The 18001-nt window shown below is 40.1% G+C and overlaps 1 protein-coding gene across 1 annotated transcript in view; it reads right to left on the reverse strand.

The window, feature by feature from the left end:
- Window positions 1-5388: 5388 nt before the first annotated feature.
- The window catches only part of LOC127441443 (protein-lysine 6-oxidase-like), an 18523-nt gene continuing 5910 nt past the window's right edge, over window positions 5389-18001 (reverse strand). Inside the window, exons 4-7 of the mRNA XM_051698889.1 lie at window positions 6646-6802; window positions 6320-6415; window positions 6080-6195; window positions 5389-5965 (exon numbers count right to left, since the gene is read on the reverse strand). Of these exons, the coding sequence (XP_051554849.1) occupies window positions 5959-5965; window positions 6080-6195; window positions 6320-6415; window positions 6646-6802 (376 nt within the window). The 3' untranslated portion in view covers window positions 5389-5958. The remainder of the gene's footprint in view (window positions 5966-6079; window positions 6196-6319; window positions 6416-6645; window positions 6803-18001) is intronic.

An 18001-nucleotide genomic window follows, 5' to 3' on the forward strand; every position in this document is an offset into this window, starting at 1 on the left:
GGGCTGCTGAGCACTTGTGATGCAGTCCCTATTCCCATGGTAACAACTTCTCTGATTGGTGGATCTCTTCTCGAGGTTATGGATGCTGTAGTTCTTCACTAGGAAATAGCTACTAGGAAAAACTAGAATATGGGCCTTATTCAGATAATGATGTAAATTCATGGAGAAATGGTCCCTCCCTGACCCTTAAACTCCATGACTTTCATGAGCGCTTTGACATGAAATGACTTGGAGAATGTATTGATTAGGGTCTCTGTATCTGTCCATGCACTCAGGAGACAAAGGAAGATTCTCACCATATGCCTCCGGTTGCAGCTGTACAAACAGTCACATTTCCACCAACATGACATATCTGAGTAGGAGCAAACTGCTTTGAAAACCAAAGCTTTTCTTCTATCAAATGAACGTGAGTAGGCTCTATAGTCTTCAGAATATTTCTGATTAGCACCAAAACAGGTTTTGCAGTCTGATGTTATATAGGAGAACCTTTTTAAGATCCATCAAGGGTATTTTATTCTCTAGTTATTCAGAGAACATCTGTGTACTGGTGCTTTAAATAACCCAGGCACCAAAATGCTGATTTGAAGAACCGATAATGAACATGAAGAACTTTATTTAATCCACAAAGATCCGCATTGCCAACTCGGTTTATGGGTGAATCAAATGAAGACATGTAAATATTGTATTTTTGTGACATTATTTCATGGCAATTAAGCACATTTTCCACCCAAATGTTCAGTAACATAATGCAAAAAAAAACAAAAAAAAAACATATTATTTAAATAGTTATCAAATCCTATATTAGATAGTTTAAACTTGTATTATTATTAATTTTATTATTATTATTATTATTAAACTCTATATATCGTGGAAGCATTTTTGTACTACATTCATTCTGATACATTTTAAATCATTGTATTACAGTCATTTATTTTTTCTTTACTCATTACAGACATGAGAATCTAATGAGAATCTTCATTAAGAAAATTGGGAATTACAGGAAACTTATAAGTAAAATGTCTGGACGCATTACGCTGATGAGAACTTGGGTGGGAAAATGTGTCTAATTGTCATTAAAACATTGTCACAATGCAAAAAAGCCCAATGGATCTGAAATATAAGCTTGTTCGTTTGGTTTTGGGGTGAAATGTGACCTGTACACGTTTCTGTGAGATTCACCATACAGTGATAAAATGGTTCTTGATAATAAAGGTGTTCCTTGCTAAGTCTAAGATGCTTTATTTTTAAAGTCTCTTCCATTCTAACACACTGAAAATCTCTCTGTCCTTCTCAGTAATTGCTAATAAAACATAATTTATTTCAACAGCTCACTGTTCAAAAACAACTGCTCGTCTACTGACCCAAATGAGACAGTAAATAAGCCGTTGAGTTCCTTCCCATTTTGTCCTATAAACAGCACAGAAACACAGAGAATAATACACATCTGATGTTCCTGAATGTCACTCTGTGTGAGTCAATATTAGACCAGACAAGAACGGACTAAAGAGCAAAGGAAGTGAGCTTTTCCAGACACATTTAAAAACACTGAGTATCTATTTTGGCTGAACTTCACCTGCCCAAGAATGCCAAAATAAACAGCTTGTTCTGTGTTCATTCTCATTACACTTAAACTTGGCTTTCATTCTTGGGCCTTTGAGTTAATAACACCCCCTGTGGTGATTTGTAATGTGAAATACTTGTGAAAAACTAAAACTGTTGAGTTGTAGAGTGAAAGTTAGGACAAACTGAAATATTAGACTGATCTCACAGTGAAAAAGGTTGACTTTTCTTGAGCTAAAATCGATCTGTGCTTACCGAAATGCGAAACACTGCCTCCAGTGGCCAAAGCGGTAAGTGTCACCATTTTCCAGGTGTAATGTCCACAGAGGGGCGCCGAAAGAGAGTTGTGAAGCTGATTGTTTTCAGCTGTAATCAGCGAAGAGGAATGTATACTTTATAAATGCTACCAACAACCCAAACCCAAAACCTAAACATCAGTGGAGTAAAAATGTAACGCTAAAGAGAAAAATACATCCTCCGAATCGCACTCCTAATTGATTATGCAGACATGATTACTTAGCATGCTTCTGGTCACACCACAGGAAGAGGTGAACGCACTGGAGCTGAAGCAAAAATGTCTGATAAGAGATGCCACTTATCAGTGAGTCAGCATAATGTGGATGATCCTAGTGTACCGGAACTCTCGGAAAGAACATGCCGACCTCCCGTGTGATGATGTTGCAAATATTATCGCTCGAAGGTATTCCTTTAAAGCTCAGGAGGCTTAATTAAGTTCTCAGTTATGTTTCAGTTAAGTATTAACATTGCATTAGGCAAAAGTCAACATTTTTGTCTCATTTCAAGCTGGAAATATTAGGGAATATTTAAATTGTGATTTCCAGCCCTTATAAGTCATATTGAAGAGTTAATTGTATTTTATTTTATTTATTTATTTATTTATTTATTTTTGTGGATTTTTCCCCTTTTTCACCCAATTTGGAATGCCCAATTCCCAATGCACTTTTTTTTAAGTCCTCATGGTCGCATAGTGATTTGCCTCAATCCGGGTGGCGGAGGATGAATCTCAGTTGCCTCCGCGTCTGAGACCGTCAACCCGCGCATCTTATCACGTGGCTTGTTGAGCACGTTGCCACGGAGACATAGCACGTGTGGAGGCTTCACGCCATCTACCGCGGCATCCACGCTCAACTCACCACGCGCCCCACCAAGAACGAACCACATTATAGCGACCACGAGGAGGTTACCCCATGTGACTCTACCCTCCCTAGCAACCAAGCCAATTTGTTTGCTTAGGAGACCTGACTGGAGTCACTCAGCACGCCCTGGGATGCGAACTAGCGAACTAGTGAACTCCAGGGGTGGTAGCCAGCGTCTTTTACCACTGAGCTACCCAGGCCCCCCGAAGAGTTAATTTTGAGATCTTTTACTTGTGATTGCAGCCTTTGGTATCTTGGAAATTCTGAGACATTCTTCTCGGGAGAAAGATATGAGAAGCAGGACATTTATGCAAAAGTCTTCATTTTCTTTTCATTTAATCTCAGTGCTGTCTAGGAGAAATAACTGAGACATTAAAGACATCTCTTTTGTAATTTGTCTTTTTTTATGTGTATAAGGCAAGCACTACATTATGAGGCATTTAGTTAAATTATTGGACATTCTCTGCCAATTAGGATAGCCTGCTGGGATTTAATAGCCTGTTATAGCTTGAGGTTGCAATATTAATTTGTAATTTCTAGCAGAATTTATGTTCATCCTATGTTAATCATTGTTGGCACAACAACAAATGGACAGAAATTCAAAATGAATGGAGATTTGAATGATGGATTGAAAAATAGATACATACTGCACATTGAAAACACTGTCAATAGTAACTGCTAGATGTACAGTATATACAGTATGGAAAAGATGTCCTCTATTGTATATGCCGCAGAAACATACACTGCTTTAATAAAAACATTCATGGGTGTTTCTTCAACTTGGACACTCTCATGACCCAGGGGTGGATTTTTATTAAAACAAACAGATTCCAACTTTTTTCTTTTTGTTATATCAAGGTCTCATTAAAACTGAATACTATTTATTTATTTACTTACTTTACCAGGCTTACTTCCATCATTTATTTTTGGTACTTTTCAAAATGTATTTTTTGTATACTGTAGATTTGACTGTTTTAAGCATGTTCCACATCCAGACTTTCAATGTTAAACTATGAAAATCCATTACAAATATAAAAATGATCTAAAACTATGATACTATAAAAAGACCGAAATAAACATGCACAATGTTTTCAAACATTACGACTGTCCCACAGTCGTGGCATCATTTACCCCATGACAAAATTTCACCAATAAAGTTTGTTCAAAAGTTAGTGTACTTGTTCACCAAGTTGACAAAAGTGTCAGAGAAGAGCATGCTTGAGGTGAAATATATCATTTCCAATCATTGCCAAACTATGTGAAAAAAAGTGTGAAAATATGATTTAATTGTGTGCATTTAGGATACATAAAATATTAGCTATGAAATGATCCTTAGCAAGAATAAAAAGTGTCATTTTATTTCAAAAACATAAAAAATGTCATTTCCATCAGCATCATTTCCAGCACAGAACTCTTTTATACATATTACAGAATTTGAGACAGTGGCGTAGCCAAGAGCGGGCCTGGGCCCACCCAAATTAGAACCAGGCCCACCCAGAATATTAGAGATTGTTCTTTGAGTTCAATTATATATGTGTAATGAGTTTAAAAATGCATAAATTCTGATTTCTGAAAGTGTGAAAGAACTGACTGAATGTGCCGCTTCTCTGTTGTTAAGGAAAATTTGTTAAAAAAAAATATTTGTGCGAAACCTGGGCCCATCCTTTTTTGTTGAGGCCCACCCAAAAGTAATTTCCTGGCTACGCCCTTGATTTGAGATGTATCAAACAAGACACTAACGAGACTTTACTTTCTATAAGTCCACAGTGCTAAAAGTGCTCGAAGTTGAACAAACACCCACATACAATACAGTATTTCTCCAATCTATAAGTCTTCTTTGAGTGAGCTACTGTCCAAATGTTTCGCTTTGTCATCAGTTTGGATGAGGTACAGTATATGGTCCTGAACACAGACAGATCCTTTATTTTAGCACTATACCGTGAAGTAGAATAAGGCTGGGGAATAAAAAGTATATATAAAGCATCAAGTTTCCATGTTTCACTTCCTTTATCCTGTTTACAATGACCCCTCTTACTTTAGAAGAGAAGGTTCATTCCAAAAACTGCTTCATTCATTCATTCATTCAACGGTGGTTGAATAACATCTCGGCTCTGTCTTTACAGGTCACCGTCAGTAAATAGGCAGAGTCCCTCTTACTGACAGTTAACACCTGCAATATAATGAATTTAGAAAGTCTTCAACTACAAACTGTCTAGATGCACCATTTAAACCAGTGCTTTTTATATGCACTTCCACAAAAATAAAGTTTCCAATTATAAACATAAAGGGTTTTACAGCATGTTGTCATTGGAGAACCATTTTAAATCCCACAAAGACGTTTTTGTTGTCTAGTTCAGGGTTTAAAGCATTCTCGGGTTTTCATAATCGTCTCAAAATCTTCAAACCAAACAATTGCAAATTCTTACTCTACTGTATATATCATTACGAGACAGTAACGTTTTTCAGGGCCTGAAGGTCTTGGCCTTATCAAAGTTTTCCTTAGGAATGCTTAAGTCTACATCAGAGAAACTCCTTGTGAGACTCCAATTCATTTTTTGTTTAAATATTTCAACTGATACTTCATTTGAACTCTTTTGTGTTGAGTGAACCCGTGATCTACTGCTGAAGGAGCTTAGAAAAGAACCACAATTCATTTCTGTATTACATTTTCACCATTTTTATGTTTATTGCATATCAAGCCAGAAGGCTTCGTCCATCCAAGTCCAGGATTCATGAAGCGATTGTAATAATCATGGCAAACGAAACACAGACAGTGAACACAGTCAAACTCTACATATTGCATATTCACAACAGCTTTAGCGTTTAAGCTAAAACTGGAATATCAACTCTTTTGAGCATTTCAAATGTACATTTTACACTAGTGTTCTGTACTGGAGAAAAACGCTCAACCACTATGAACACACAATCAAGTAGAACACCCAGATAAAAGGGATCATTTTAAAGGAAATGCATACTTTTCATAATCTATGCAATAAACACAAACACTAAAGAGCAATAGGATACAAACATTCTGCAGAAACCTAAAGTATAACTTTTGATTCTTACTTTAAAATAAATGTTGCACGAAGAAATTTACATTCTATTATAAAGCACACTGTGCAAACACAATGTTGATGAGACTAAAAACTCAATTCCAAAAATGTATGTTTTTCAAGTTACTTAAAAAGCCTTCAAGCCAACAGAAAATGGAGCACAAATACATTTACATGATCCGATGTCTTTAATTCCTGTGAGAACAGTAAGAAAGAAATATACTTAGTTGATAATTGCATTGATTATACAGTAATGAATAACTTTAGTAATATTAATGCTCTGAAATGACTGAAAACACTTTCCCTCACCCAGTTATTCTGCAGTTTCGTGTTTGGACGAAATGGCCGGCGTAAATGACTTCACAACGCACAATGTTGTTGGAGAAGTCAGACTCAGGCACCAGGAAGTTTGGATTGACTGTGACCTGAACGGGATATGAAACAAACATCAACAGCAGGTTTAGTTTTAGAAAACCTGTCTGGAATTGAAAGCGTTCCCTAATATAGTCAGCATTATTACACCTTGGATCCTTTTTGAAATTTTCATACCTTAAGAATGTAGCTTCCTGGAGGAACATCTGTTATGTCAATCCACTGGCAGTCAATGTTGGCTGCATATGTATCATGGCAACCTGGACTCAAACCCTGCAAATACACCATCACTAGTACATCAAAACGCACCTTTAGTTAGCTATACTTTGGGGACAAGGAACAAACTGTCTAGCTAAATTACACAACATGCATTGCAAGTAAGGTATGTGGGTAAACGCATCTTCTAAATGCATACATTTAAATGTTCAGTAGTTATTAAAAGTAGCTTTTTATAACAACAATAGAAGTGCATGGTGTGTCCCCATCTTGATAAACATGTATACCTGGGTGTGTACAGTGCAGGCATATCTGCGACGAAAGCCGGGATCACAGCCAGTGTCTTCCAGACAGAAGCTCGCCTTGTGTCCTTCAGCAACCTTTAGTCCAGTGTTGATGTCCAAGAGATCATAGTGACTGAACGCGTCCATGCTGTGATAGTGCCTGTTCAATGTGAGAATGTTGTGGTGGATGATATTGCACTTGTCTTTTTATCTCAACATTCTTTCTTCTCTGCAGATGAGAATAAGGGAAATCATTTTATATGCGGTGTGTTTTGAATCCGTGTATAATTCATTAATTTCATATTCAATCAGGAAATCGGAAAAACAAAAAACGACTTATTTCATGATGCGTTTACAAAACCAGTATATTATAAAAATAATGACTTGTTTTTCGTAATTTCGATTTAATACTCAAGTTAAAAATAGGAAATTGGAAAAATAGCCACGGGCGACTCTGTGCATTTTCATTATTTGATTTCACTAATACACTATATTGCCAAAAGTATTCGCTCATCTGCCTTTAGACGCATATGAACTTAAGTGACATCCCATTCTTAATCCATAGGGTTTAATATGATGTCGGCCCACCCTTTGCAGCTATAACAGCTTCAACTCTTCTGGGAAGGCTTTCCACAAGGTTTAGGAGTGTGTTTATGGGAATTTTTGACCATTCTTCCAGAAGCGCATTTGTGAGGTCAGACAATGATGTTGGACGAGAAGGCCTGGCTCGCAGTCTTCGCTCTAATTCATCCCAAAGGTGCTCTGTCGGGCTGAGGTCAGGACTCTGTGCAGGCCAGTCAAGTTCTTCCACACCAAACTCGCTCATCCATGTCTTTATGTGCCTTGCTTTGTGCACTGGTGCGCAGTCATGTTGGAACAGGAAGGGGCCATCCCCAAACTGTTCCCACAAAGCTGGGAGCATGGCATTGTCCAAAATCTCTTGGTATGCTGAAGCATTCAGAGTTCCTTTCACTGGAACTAAGGGCCAAGCCCAGCTCCTGAAAAGCAACCCCGCACTATAATCCACCGTCCACCAAACTTCACGGTATGGCACAATGCAGTCAGACAAGTACCGTTCTCCTGGCAATTGCCAAACCCAGACTCGTCCATCAGATTGCCAGATGGAGAAGCGTGATTCAGTCACTCCAGAGTAACGCGTCTCCACTGCTCAGAGTCCAGTGGCGGCGTGCTTGCAGTGCCACTTGGTGATGTGATGGCTTGGATGCAGCTGCTCGAGCCATGGAAACCCATTCCATGAAGCTCTCTACGCACTGTTCATATGAGCTAATCTGAAGGCCACATGAACTTTGGAGGTCTGGAGCGATTGACTCTGCAGAAAGTTGGCGACCTCTCGTGCTACTATGCGCCTCAGCATCCGCTGACCGCCGCTCTGTCATTTATACTGTGAGCCAGAATACCACTTCGTCGGCTGAGTTGCTGTCATTCCCAGATCGCTTCCAGCTTTGTTATCAATACCACTGACAGTTGACTGTGGAATATCTTAGTAGCGAGGAAATTTCACGGCACTGGACTTGTTGCACAGGTGGCATCCTCGATCACAGCTACCGACGCTGGAATTCGAACTGACGTCTCCTGAGATGGCAGGCCGCATTCTTTCACAAATGTTTGCTAGAAGCAGTCTGCATGCCTAGGTGCTTCATTTTATACACCTAGTGCGCCATGGAAGTGATTGGAACACCTGAATTAAATTATTTGGATGGGTGAGCGAATACTTTTGGCAATATAGTGTATATGGCTTGAATATTTGATTCGCAAATGTGTGGTTGGACCTGAAACGCCCCTTTTTTCTGATTGGTCAACCTGCACTGTCGTCTTCTCAATGCTGCGAGACAGAATAAAAGTTCTCGGCTGTTTAATTGTTCAGATAAATTCCAGCTGGCTACCGTTACACTCACCCTCCTAAACCTCACTGCCACACGGGTCATGGCACCACTGTAACCAGTCCTGCTCGACCCACTCTGAGCGGGATTTGAACCGGTGTCTCCGGTATGGAAGGCGGGAGCATTAACGAGGAGGCTAAAGGCTACAGTCTCTAGTGTCATTCGCTAGTGCGCCTCTTGAGGCCAGGTGAGTGAGGTTTATACACTGCACAGCTATCTACCAGCTGGCTACCGTTACATATGGCTTGAATATTTGATTCGCAGATATGGGTGGACCTGAAACGGCCCTTTCGTCTGATTGGTCAACCTGCACCGTCGTCTTCCTCAATGCTGCGAGACAGAATAAAAGTTCTCTGCTGTTTAATTGTTCAGATAAATTCCAGCTGGCTACCGTTACACTCACCCTCCTAAACCTCACTGCCACACGGGTCACGGCACCACTGTAACCAGTCCTGCTCGACCCGCTCTGAGCGGGATTCGAACCGGCGTCTCCGATATGGAAGGCAGGAGCATTAACGAGGAGGCTAAAGGCTACAGTCTCTAGTGTCATTCGCTAGTGCGCCTCTTGAGGCCAGGTGAGTGAGGTTTATACACTGCACAGCCACCTACCAGCTGGCTACCGTTACATATGGCTTGAATATTTGATTCGCAGATATGGGTGGACCTGAAACGCCCCTTTCGTCTGATTGGTCAACCTGCACCGTCGTCTTCCTCAATACTGTGAGACAGAATAAAAGTTCTCTGCTGTTTAATTGTTCAGATAAATTCGTCTCAGTTAATATTAAATTCTTTACCATTTATTCTCCTAAACTCGCCACGTTTACAGTTGAGCTATCTCTCTCATCCGACAGCCAGATTTATCAGACCACATATATAAACCTGTGGTCTTTGACGTTGCTCCGGTTTGAAAAGACATGGTTTTAAATGAAATGACGAAAATAACCATACATTCATAAGACTATTGAAGATTATCAGTGGTGTAAAGTATTTGAGTAAATGTACTTCGTTACTGTACTTAAGTATTTTTTTGGCTACTTTGTATTTGTACTGAGTATCAAAAATATAAGCAACTTTTACTCTCTACTCGACTACATTTTTGATTGAATATATGTACTCTTTACTCCACTACATTTGAACTGACACTTACCGTTACTCGTTACATAGTGATTGTGCACGACAAGTCGGCAACGTTATCTGCAGTGGCTTATTTCTTGGGCGGAAGAGGTGATATTGCCATCTGCAGGGTATTGAAGGTACTGGATGCTATTTGCCTATATGCGCTAAATGAGGCTACTCCACGTGAACGTGAATTAGCAGCTTGCCAAATGCCAGGTGTTTCACATAAATTAGCGACATGGCTGCAACCACTGATGAAGCCGAAGCCAGCACATCATGCAGTGCCAGCACTGACGACCATCCATGGCCTTATTTGAAAGAAATGTTTTCATTTGCCAGTGTACAGAATGACTCTTACAGGATGCAGTGTCTACTTTGTTTGCCACGAACCACGAAAATAAGTGCTTTTAAGAATTAATTGTCAAATTTGAGGAAACACATTGAGGTAAGGGTCTATTTAATGGTAATTTAATGTGAATTTAGCCAAATGAATCTATACAGACCATGTCTGACTTTACAACGGTATTGTAAGCATAATGTTTGTTAACATAACTTTGCTGTTTGTTAGCAATACCAAAAGTTAATACAGGTACTGATATGGCAAAAACCACTGCAACATGACTGTATTTTAGTTTAAAATTTTTAGTGCAATGTGAATAAATGTATCACTGAAATCTAATGATCTAATCCATTTGATTGTTGAATATGGGAAGTCTGCTAACAGATTATACATTTTGCATCAGGTATATTTAGCTGTGAGTTTGTGATGTATTTATCATTGAATTTATATGTATTTTACTAAGTTGAAAAATAACACTGCTCCTCTTTGTTTCATTTTAATACAGAGAAAACATCCTAATCACTTGAAAAACTACTCAGACCTGACCTCGATCGCTCAGAAGAGGAAGAATGTGAGCAAAAATTTGGAGCCCCTAACGAAACAACTCAAAATTGGAGAGACCAAGATCATTTCTCAAGCAACCGTTGATAAAGCTGTACTGCGATTCATTGTATACAGTCTCCAACCTTTTAGCGTGGTTGAAAAAGATGAATTTAAGGGCCTGATTCATGACTTGCAGCCTAACTCTACTGTACGATCAAGATCAACCATCTGTGCCAAGATAGAGGAAGCTGCAGGAGGAATGAAGAAAAGTGTAACAGAAGCCATGAGTGGGGTGGAATACATCTGTACAACCACTGATTGCTGGAGTTCAAGGCGGTGCAGCTTTATAGGTATGACAGCGCACTGGATTGACCCAGACAATCTACAACGATGCTCTGCAGCACTTGCCTGTCAACAATTAAAGGAGTCGCCCATGTTTGACGTACTTGCAGCTGCGATTCATGACATACACACTGAATTTGAGATCCATGAAAAAGTTGTCTGTATAACAACAGACAATGGATCAAATTTTCTGAAAGCCTTTCGTGTCTATGGAGGTGAGAACATACACGACAACAACACAGAAAGTGCAACAGCAACCCCATCAGAAGATGAGGATGAATATGACACTCAAGATGAGGAGAAATGTGAGGAGATTGAATATGTTGAGGTTGCTGAAATTCTAGCCAAGGATGATCTTGAATTTCATTTGCCCAAGAATCAACGTTGTGCCGTGGATGTTGACACTGCTCAATCGGATAAAACATTCAAAAGGTTATCAAGATCATCCTTCTCCAAATGTTGGGCCTTGTGGAACAAGAGTGGCCAGTCCAACAAAGCTGCAGAGATGATGGAAGAGGAATGTAGTATGCAGTTAATTCGTCCAAATGCCACACGATGGAACACTTTGTTTCTTTCAGTGGAGAGGATCCTGAAGATCATGAAGGAAAAGGGAGATAGTGCTTTCCGAAATCTCTGTGCGGAATTCAAAATCCCTATGTGAGTAATGTTATAATGTAATGATGCTATGCATTTTCTTTTAAAGTTTCTTTCAGAGACTTTATACCTTGTTCCACCAGCAAAAGTGAATATTTGTATGCCATCAAGGCATCCTGAATTGTCAGATGAAATAATGGATTGTTTTTTTTTTTTTTACTATTCATTCAAAAATGGGAAATAGGAGGGGTAGCAGCAAATCATTACAAATCAATGCAAATTGTTCTACTATCCTATGATGACACATTTCTATCCTGATTGAGTAGAATCTATATTTTGCAGTAATCAGCTACTTTAAATAGTCTTAAACAAGGTTTTTCTTTTATAGGTTCACTCCTGCAGAAAAGGCCTTTCTTGGGGAATATGTCACAGCTATGGCCCCTGTTGCCAAAGCGATTAATATCTTGCAGGGAGAAACCAATGTGCACATGGGCTGGCTTGTACCAACACTCAATGTCATGGTTTCCAAACTAAAACGAGCCAAGATATCCATGAAACTCTGCAAGAGCCTGGTAGATGCAATCCTTGCAGGTGTGAACAAGCGCTTCGGTGACATGCTCAATGATCCTGAGCTGATTGCGGCTGCAATCCTGCTTCCAAAGTTTAAAACTTATTGGACAACTGATGCTGCCATCCTCAAACTCGGTTTGTTGACACAGGCGTATAAAACTAAATGAAGAGCAGTGACATGCTAATTATTACAGATTTTTCATTTTATTTATTTATTTTTTTTAATTAATCGCAAACTGATTTTAGAACTAACTTACCCATTTAGATGGAATAATGGGTGTTCTAGTATTGTATATAATTTGGGGACTTTTGGCAATATTCTATATACTTTTATCAGTAATGTGTGAAATTTTTGGAACCGTGGAATGCTGAGATAATATATTTAAACGGAATGAGTGCATATAAGCTTGATAATTTTAAAAGCACTAAAAATGCTTTTGAATTAATTTTTAAATTGTTGCAGAAACATTTCCAAATGTGTATTGTATTGTAGGCCTTGACTACATAAAGGGAAATATGGAGGAGAACTGTCAGCTTACAAGTGATTCCACTTCATCAGAGGGAGAGGATTTCTTCAAGCCATTGAAGTCATCCCAGGCACAACAAGGCCCAGCAGTGCTTGATGGCTATCTGACGTGTGCTGGTGACGACATGGGTGTCCTGAAAACCTTCCCACCTCTATTGAAGTTGTCATTAAGGCTCAACACTCCCCTACCTGCATCTGCTGCTTGCGAGCGACTTTTTAGCAGTGCTGGCCTCATTTTCAGTCCAAAAAGCGCTAGAATAAGTTCCAAGAACTTTGAGAACCAGCTTTTGTTGAAGTTGAATAAAAATATCGCCCCCCTCTGAGACTGAGAGGTACATCAAATCAAAGTCAGCTGTGAATATTTGATTTTACTTTTTTTATTTGATTTGTCCATTGTATACTGAAAAGACCTTTTTGAAAAAATTGTTTTACTTACGCCTTTTTTGAACACTTGAGTTTGACTGAGACTGACTTGTTTGATCTGTGTTTTGTTCTGCCATGTTGAAATATTGAGGTGTTCAATTTAATTTCTATATTAGGAAATAAAACCTCATAAATAAACTGTTTCTTGTTTTTCACTGACATATTTCTTGGTGTTGAGGACTAGTGCATCTTTGAGCCTACATTCAATATGAGTAAAATACTTAAGTACTTTTAAAATCGGATACTTTAAGACTTTTACTCAAGTTGTATTGGAATTGGTGACTTGTAACTTGTAATGGAGTCATTTTTACAGTAAGGTATCTGTACTTTTACTCAAGTATGGTTTTCAGGTACTCTTTACACCTCTGAAGATTATGCCTACATTGTAAAGACATAGGGTTATGTTTAACTGCAGGGTAAAGTTATTTTTAGGTTCTATATTATTGGATATCGCCCATGGTGCGTAACGGACCGTCTGAATACTCCACCCACAACTAAAACGTCACTGGCATCAGAGCAGTCATTTATTTCACTATTGACTTGCATGCTATATCTAAAAAAAACATTGTTATTTAAAAAAATAAAACAAACAAACTAAAAACAAAAAACATTTCACAGGTAGATCGCCAGAGTGATGGCTGTGCATATGAATGTACAGTATTCACTTATATTATGAAAAAAGAAAAATCACTAAAATTAACAAAAACATTATTTTCACATTCCAAAGGTTGTAGTAAGTTCTCAGTAGATAGAATGACTTACTACAGGTGAGATTTTTACAGTTAGTCAGTCTATCCACTGGGAAGTTACTATAACCTTTGGAATGTGAAAATAACATTTTGGTGAATTTGAGTTTTTTTTCCCCCGAAAATAATCTAATACTGTACTCATTATTGGACTTACAGTAAACATCTCATCTGTAGTATGTCAGTCTATTAACTGGAAACCTACTACAACATTTGGAATGTAAAAGTGTACTTTTAATGTTTATGTTTAACTTGCACTTCAGCATAGCCTTCACATTTGTCTGATAATAAAAGGCACACAAAACTCGTATACGACCCATTAGGTAAAGGCCACCCATATTCCCATTCAAAAACATGGATGTCGGAATGATCTGAGCTTGAAATTAGTACTCTTCGCTGCCATGTAAATACTTATTGTCTTATATTAAATATTAAATGTAATAATATCTTCCAATTTATTTGTAATAATAATAATAATAATAATAAGGACCCATTTTATATTAGGTGGCCTTAACTACTATGTACTTAAACATTTGATACAATGTACTTATTATGTACATACATGTTGTTGCATTGTAATTACATTTAAAGTACATGCATTTAATTACATTTGTAGTTACACTGTTAACTTTACCCCTAACACTAACCCAACCCTTACCCCAAAACCTAACCCTTAACCCATAACCTAACACTAACCCCTAATCCTAACCCTAACCCTACCCTTACTCCTAAACCTACCCTTACCTCAACCTCAGTAGCAGCAAATGTGGGAATTTTGCAGAACAACATGTAGTTACACATTAAATACATAGTCTTGTTTGTATTTAATGTTAGTACATAGTAGTTAAGGCCACCTAATATAAAGTGTGAAAATAAATAAAAACATTCTCCCCAATTTGGAATGCCCAATTCCCAATGCGCTCTAAGTCCTCATGGTGGTGTAGTGACTCACCTCAATCTGGGTGGTGGAGGACAAATCTCAGTTGCCTCTGTGTCTGAGACCATCAATCCATGCATCTTATCACGTGGCTTGTTGAGTGTGTTACCATGGAGACATAGTGTGTGTGGAGGCTTCATGCTATTCCCTGCGGCATCCACACACAACTCACCACGCGCCCCACAGAGAGTGAGAACCACATTATAGCGACCACGAGGAGGTTACCCCATGTGACTCTACCCTCCCTAACAACTGGGCCAATTTGGTTGCTTAGGAGACCTGACTGGAGTCACTCAACACGCCCTGGATTCGAACTCGTGACTCCAGGGGTGGTCGTCAGCATCTTTACTTGCTGAGCTACTCAGGCCCCTTAAGTGTGACATTATTTATCATTTATTATTTACTGTTGTAGCTGATATAACAAAAACCTGTCTGCATTCAGTGAACATTTTACGGATGTGTGTAGGCACTGTGTCTGACTATTTGATGAGAGAGATAGCTCAGCTGCAATAAACGTGCCAAGTTTTGGAGAATAAATGGAGAACTTTTATTCTGTCTCACAGCATTGAGAAGACAACGGTGCAGGTTGGCCAATCAGAAGAAAGGGCGTTTCAGGTCCACCCATATGTGCGAATCAAATATTCAAGCCATATGTAACAGTAGCCAGCTGGTAGGTAGCTGTGCAATATATAAACCTCACTCCCCTGGCCTCAAGAGGCGCACTAGCGACTGATACTAGAGACTGTAGCCTTTAGCCTCCTCGTTAACCCTCCTGCCTCCCATGCCAGAGACGCTGGTTAAAATCCCGTTCGGAGCAGGTCAAGCAGGACCAGTGACACATATATAAGTGAAATAAAATAATCAAAACACACAGTGTCCTGTGACTATTTTTCCAATTTCCTATTTTTAACTTGAACATTAAATCAAAATTACAAAAAACAAGTCATTATTTGTTTTTTAATATTGGTTTTGTAAACGAATAATGAAATAAGTCGTTCCCTATCTGTCACTCACTTGACGTTGTGTCGATGTAGTGACACTAGGGGCCACTCTTGGGAGCCCCAAACACCTCTGATGTTTTAAGAAAAGGCCAATGAAAATTGGAGAGTGGAATTTGCATGCGGACATACCCCAGGCCATACGGGTATAAAAGGAGCTGGTGTGCAACCACTCATTCAGATTTTTTCTTCGGAGCCGAGCGGTGTTGACATATTCCACTGCCAATCCATTCACCTCTGCAAGAGAAAGCAAAGAGCGATCTCCGCGGCTGCTGGATTTTACGGCGCATCACAGTGGTTTCTCACCCTCTCACACAGATAAGTGCGGAGAACACCCCTGGGCGCTGCGGGCAAAAGACCCCAACGGTTAGCACTGGGGGCGATTTGGGGACTTCAATGGAAGTAATTCCGCTGGGTGAATCCCCACGGACCTCCCATTCCCCAGCTCGCTTGTGCACCCCGGTTGAGTTCTGGGATGAGTCAGGTGGCCCGCCTCAGAGTGGGTTCGACCTCTCATTCGGCGCTCAAGAGGAGGATGAGATCTCAATAGCAGCATCGGAGAGCAGGCTGCTTCAGTCCAATGCGGAGGACTCGGCTGGGCTTCCGCCTTCGGGTGTGGTCGCCCAGTATGAGGCTGACGCCAAGCCATGCTTGCCCGGGCTGCCGCGAGAGTTGGGCTAGAGTGGAACCCTCCACCCTGCCCTGAACACTCGCGGCTTGATGATTGGTTCCTGGGGTCGGTGCGCATCCCGGAGGTGCATGAAGAACTCACGAAGTCATGGTGGGCACCTTTCACTGCCCAGACCGGGCTTTCGAGTTCTGCTGCTCTCACCACCCTCGACGGCGGGATGGCCAGGGGCTACATGGACGTTCCCCAGGTAGAGCAGGCGATTGCGGTGCACTTGTGCCCGCAGAGCGCCACCACCTGGTGGAACCATCCTAGGCTCCCATCCAAGGCCTGTAAGACTACGTCGTCTCTGACGGCGAAGGTTTACAGTGCCACGGGGCAGGCCGCCTCTGCTCTGCATGCCATGGCCCTCCTGCAAGTCCACCAGGCCAAGGCATTGAAAGAGCTGCACGAGGGTGGTCCTGACCCAGGAGTAATGCAGGAGCTGCGCTCTGCATCTGACCTCACCCTACGGGTGACAAAGGTCACAGCGCGGGCTCTCGGGCAGGCGATGTCCATGTTGGTGTTCCAGGAGCGCCACCTTTGGATCAACCTGGTTGAGATGAGGGATGCCGACAAGGTTCGCTTCCTTGACGCCCCTATTGCCCAGGCTGGGAAAATTAACTAGAAAAGTATTAACTAGAAAAGTAATCTTCATCAAAAAAATGCTTTGAATGTTGGCTTAATATTTTGTCTGAAAATTCTGAATGTTCTTTAGGCCTTATGCACTTTGGGTGGTTGCTAAGGTGGACTAAATGGTTGCTAGGCAGTTGCTAAGTTGTTTAAGGTGTTTCCTAAGGTGTTGCAACATGGTTGTTAATGTGTGCTGGGTGGTTGCAAGACAGTTTCTGAATTATTTTAGGTGTTTTCTAGGGTGTTGCTAAGCGCTTAGGTGTTCAGAGTGGCCTCTAGACAGTTTCTGAGTTATTTTAGGTGTTTCCTAAGGTGTTGCTAAGTGGTTGCTAAGGTGTTCAGAATGGTTGCTAGCTATTTTCTGAGTTATTTTAGGTGTTTTCTAGGCCAAGGGTGTTGCTATGTAGCTGCTAAGGTGTTCAGAATGGTCACTAGACAGTTTCTGAGTTATTTAAGGTGTTTCCTGTGATGTTGCTACATAGTTGCTAAGGTGTTCTGAGTGGTAACTAAGGTGTTCTGAATGGTCACTAGACAGTTTCAGAGTTATTTTAAGTGTTTCCTAAGGTGCTGCTTTGCAGTTGCTAATGTGCTCTGAGGGACTGCTAGACAATTTGTTTTTAGTTATTTTAGGTGGTTCCTATGATATTGCTACATGGTTGCTAAGGTGTTCAGAGTGGTTGCAAGACACCCAGTTTTTAAAGGTGTTGCAATGTGGTTGATAAGGTTGTCTTAGTGGCTGCTAGACAGTTTCAGAGTTATTTTAGGAGGTCTCTAGGGTGTTGCTAAATTCTTGCTTAGGTGTTCAGAGTGGCCGCTAGTTTTTTAGTTATTTTAGGTGTTTTCTAGGGTGTTGCTAAGCAGTTGCTTAGGTGTTAAGAGTGATCACTAAGGTGTTCTAAATGCAGGGGTGTAAAGTAATTGAATAAAAATACTTAAGTATTATACTTAAGTATTCATTTTGGGGATTTTTATTTTACTTGAGTGCAATTTAAACGGAATACATGTATGGAATACTTACTTTTA

Source organism: Myxocyprinus asiaticus, chromosome 5, assembly GCF_019703515.2.
Source record: "Myxocyprinus asiaticus isolate MX2 ecotype Aquarium Trade chromosome 5, UBuf_Myxa_2, whole genome shotgun sequence".
In the NCBI taxonomy this organism is placed as follows: domain Eukaryota; kingdom Metazoa; phylum Chordata; class Actinopteri; order Cypriniformes; family Catostomidae; genus Myxocyprinus; species Myxocyprinus asiaticus.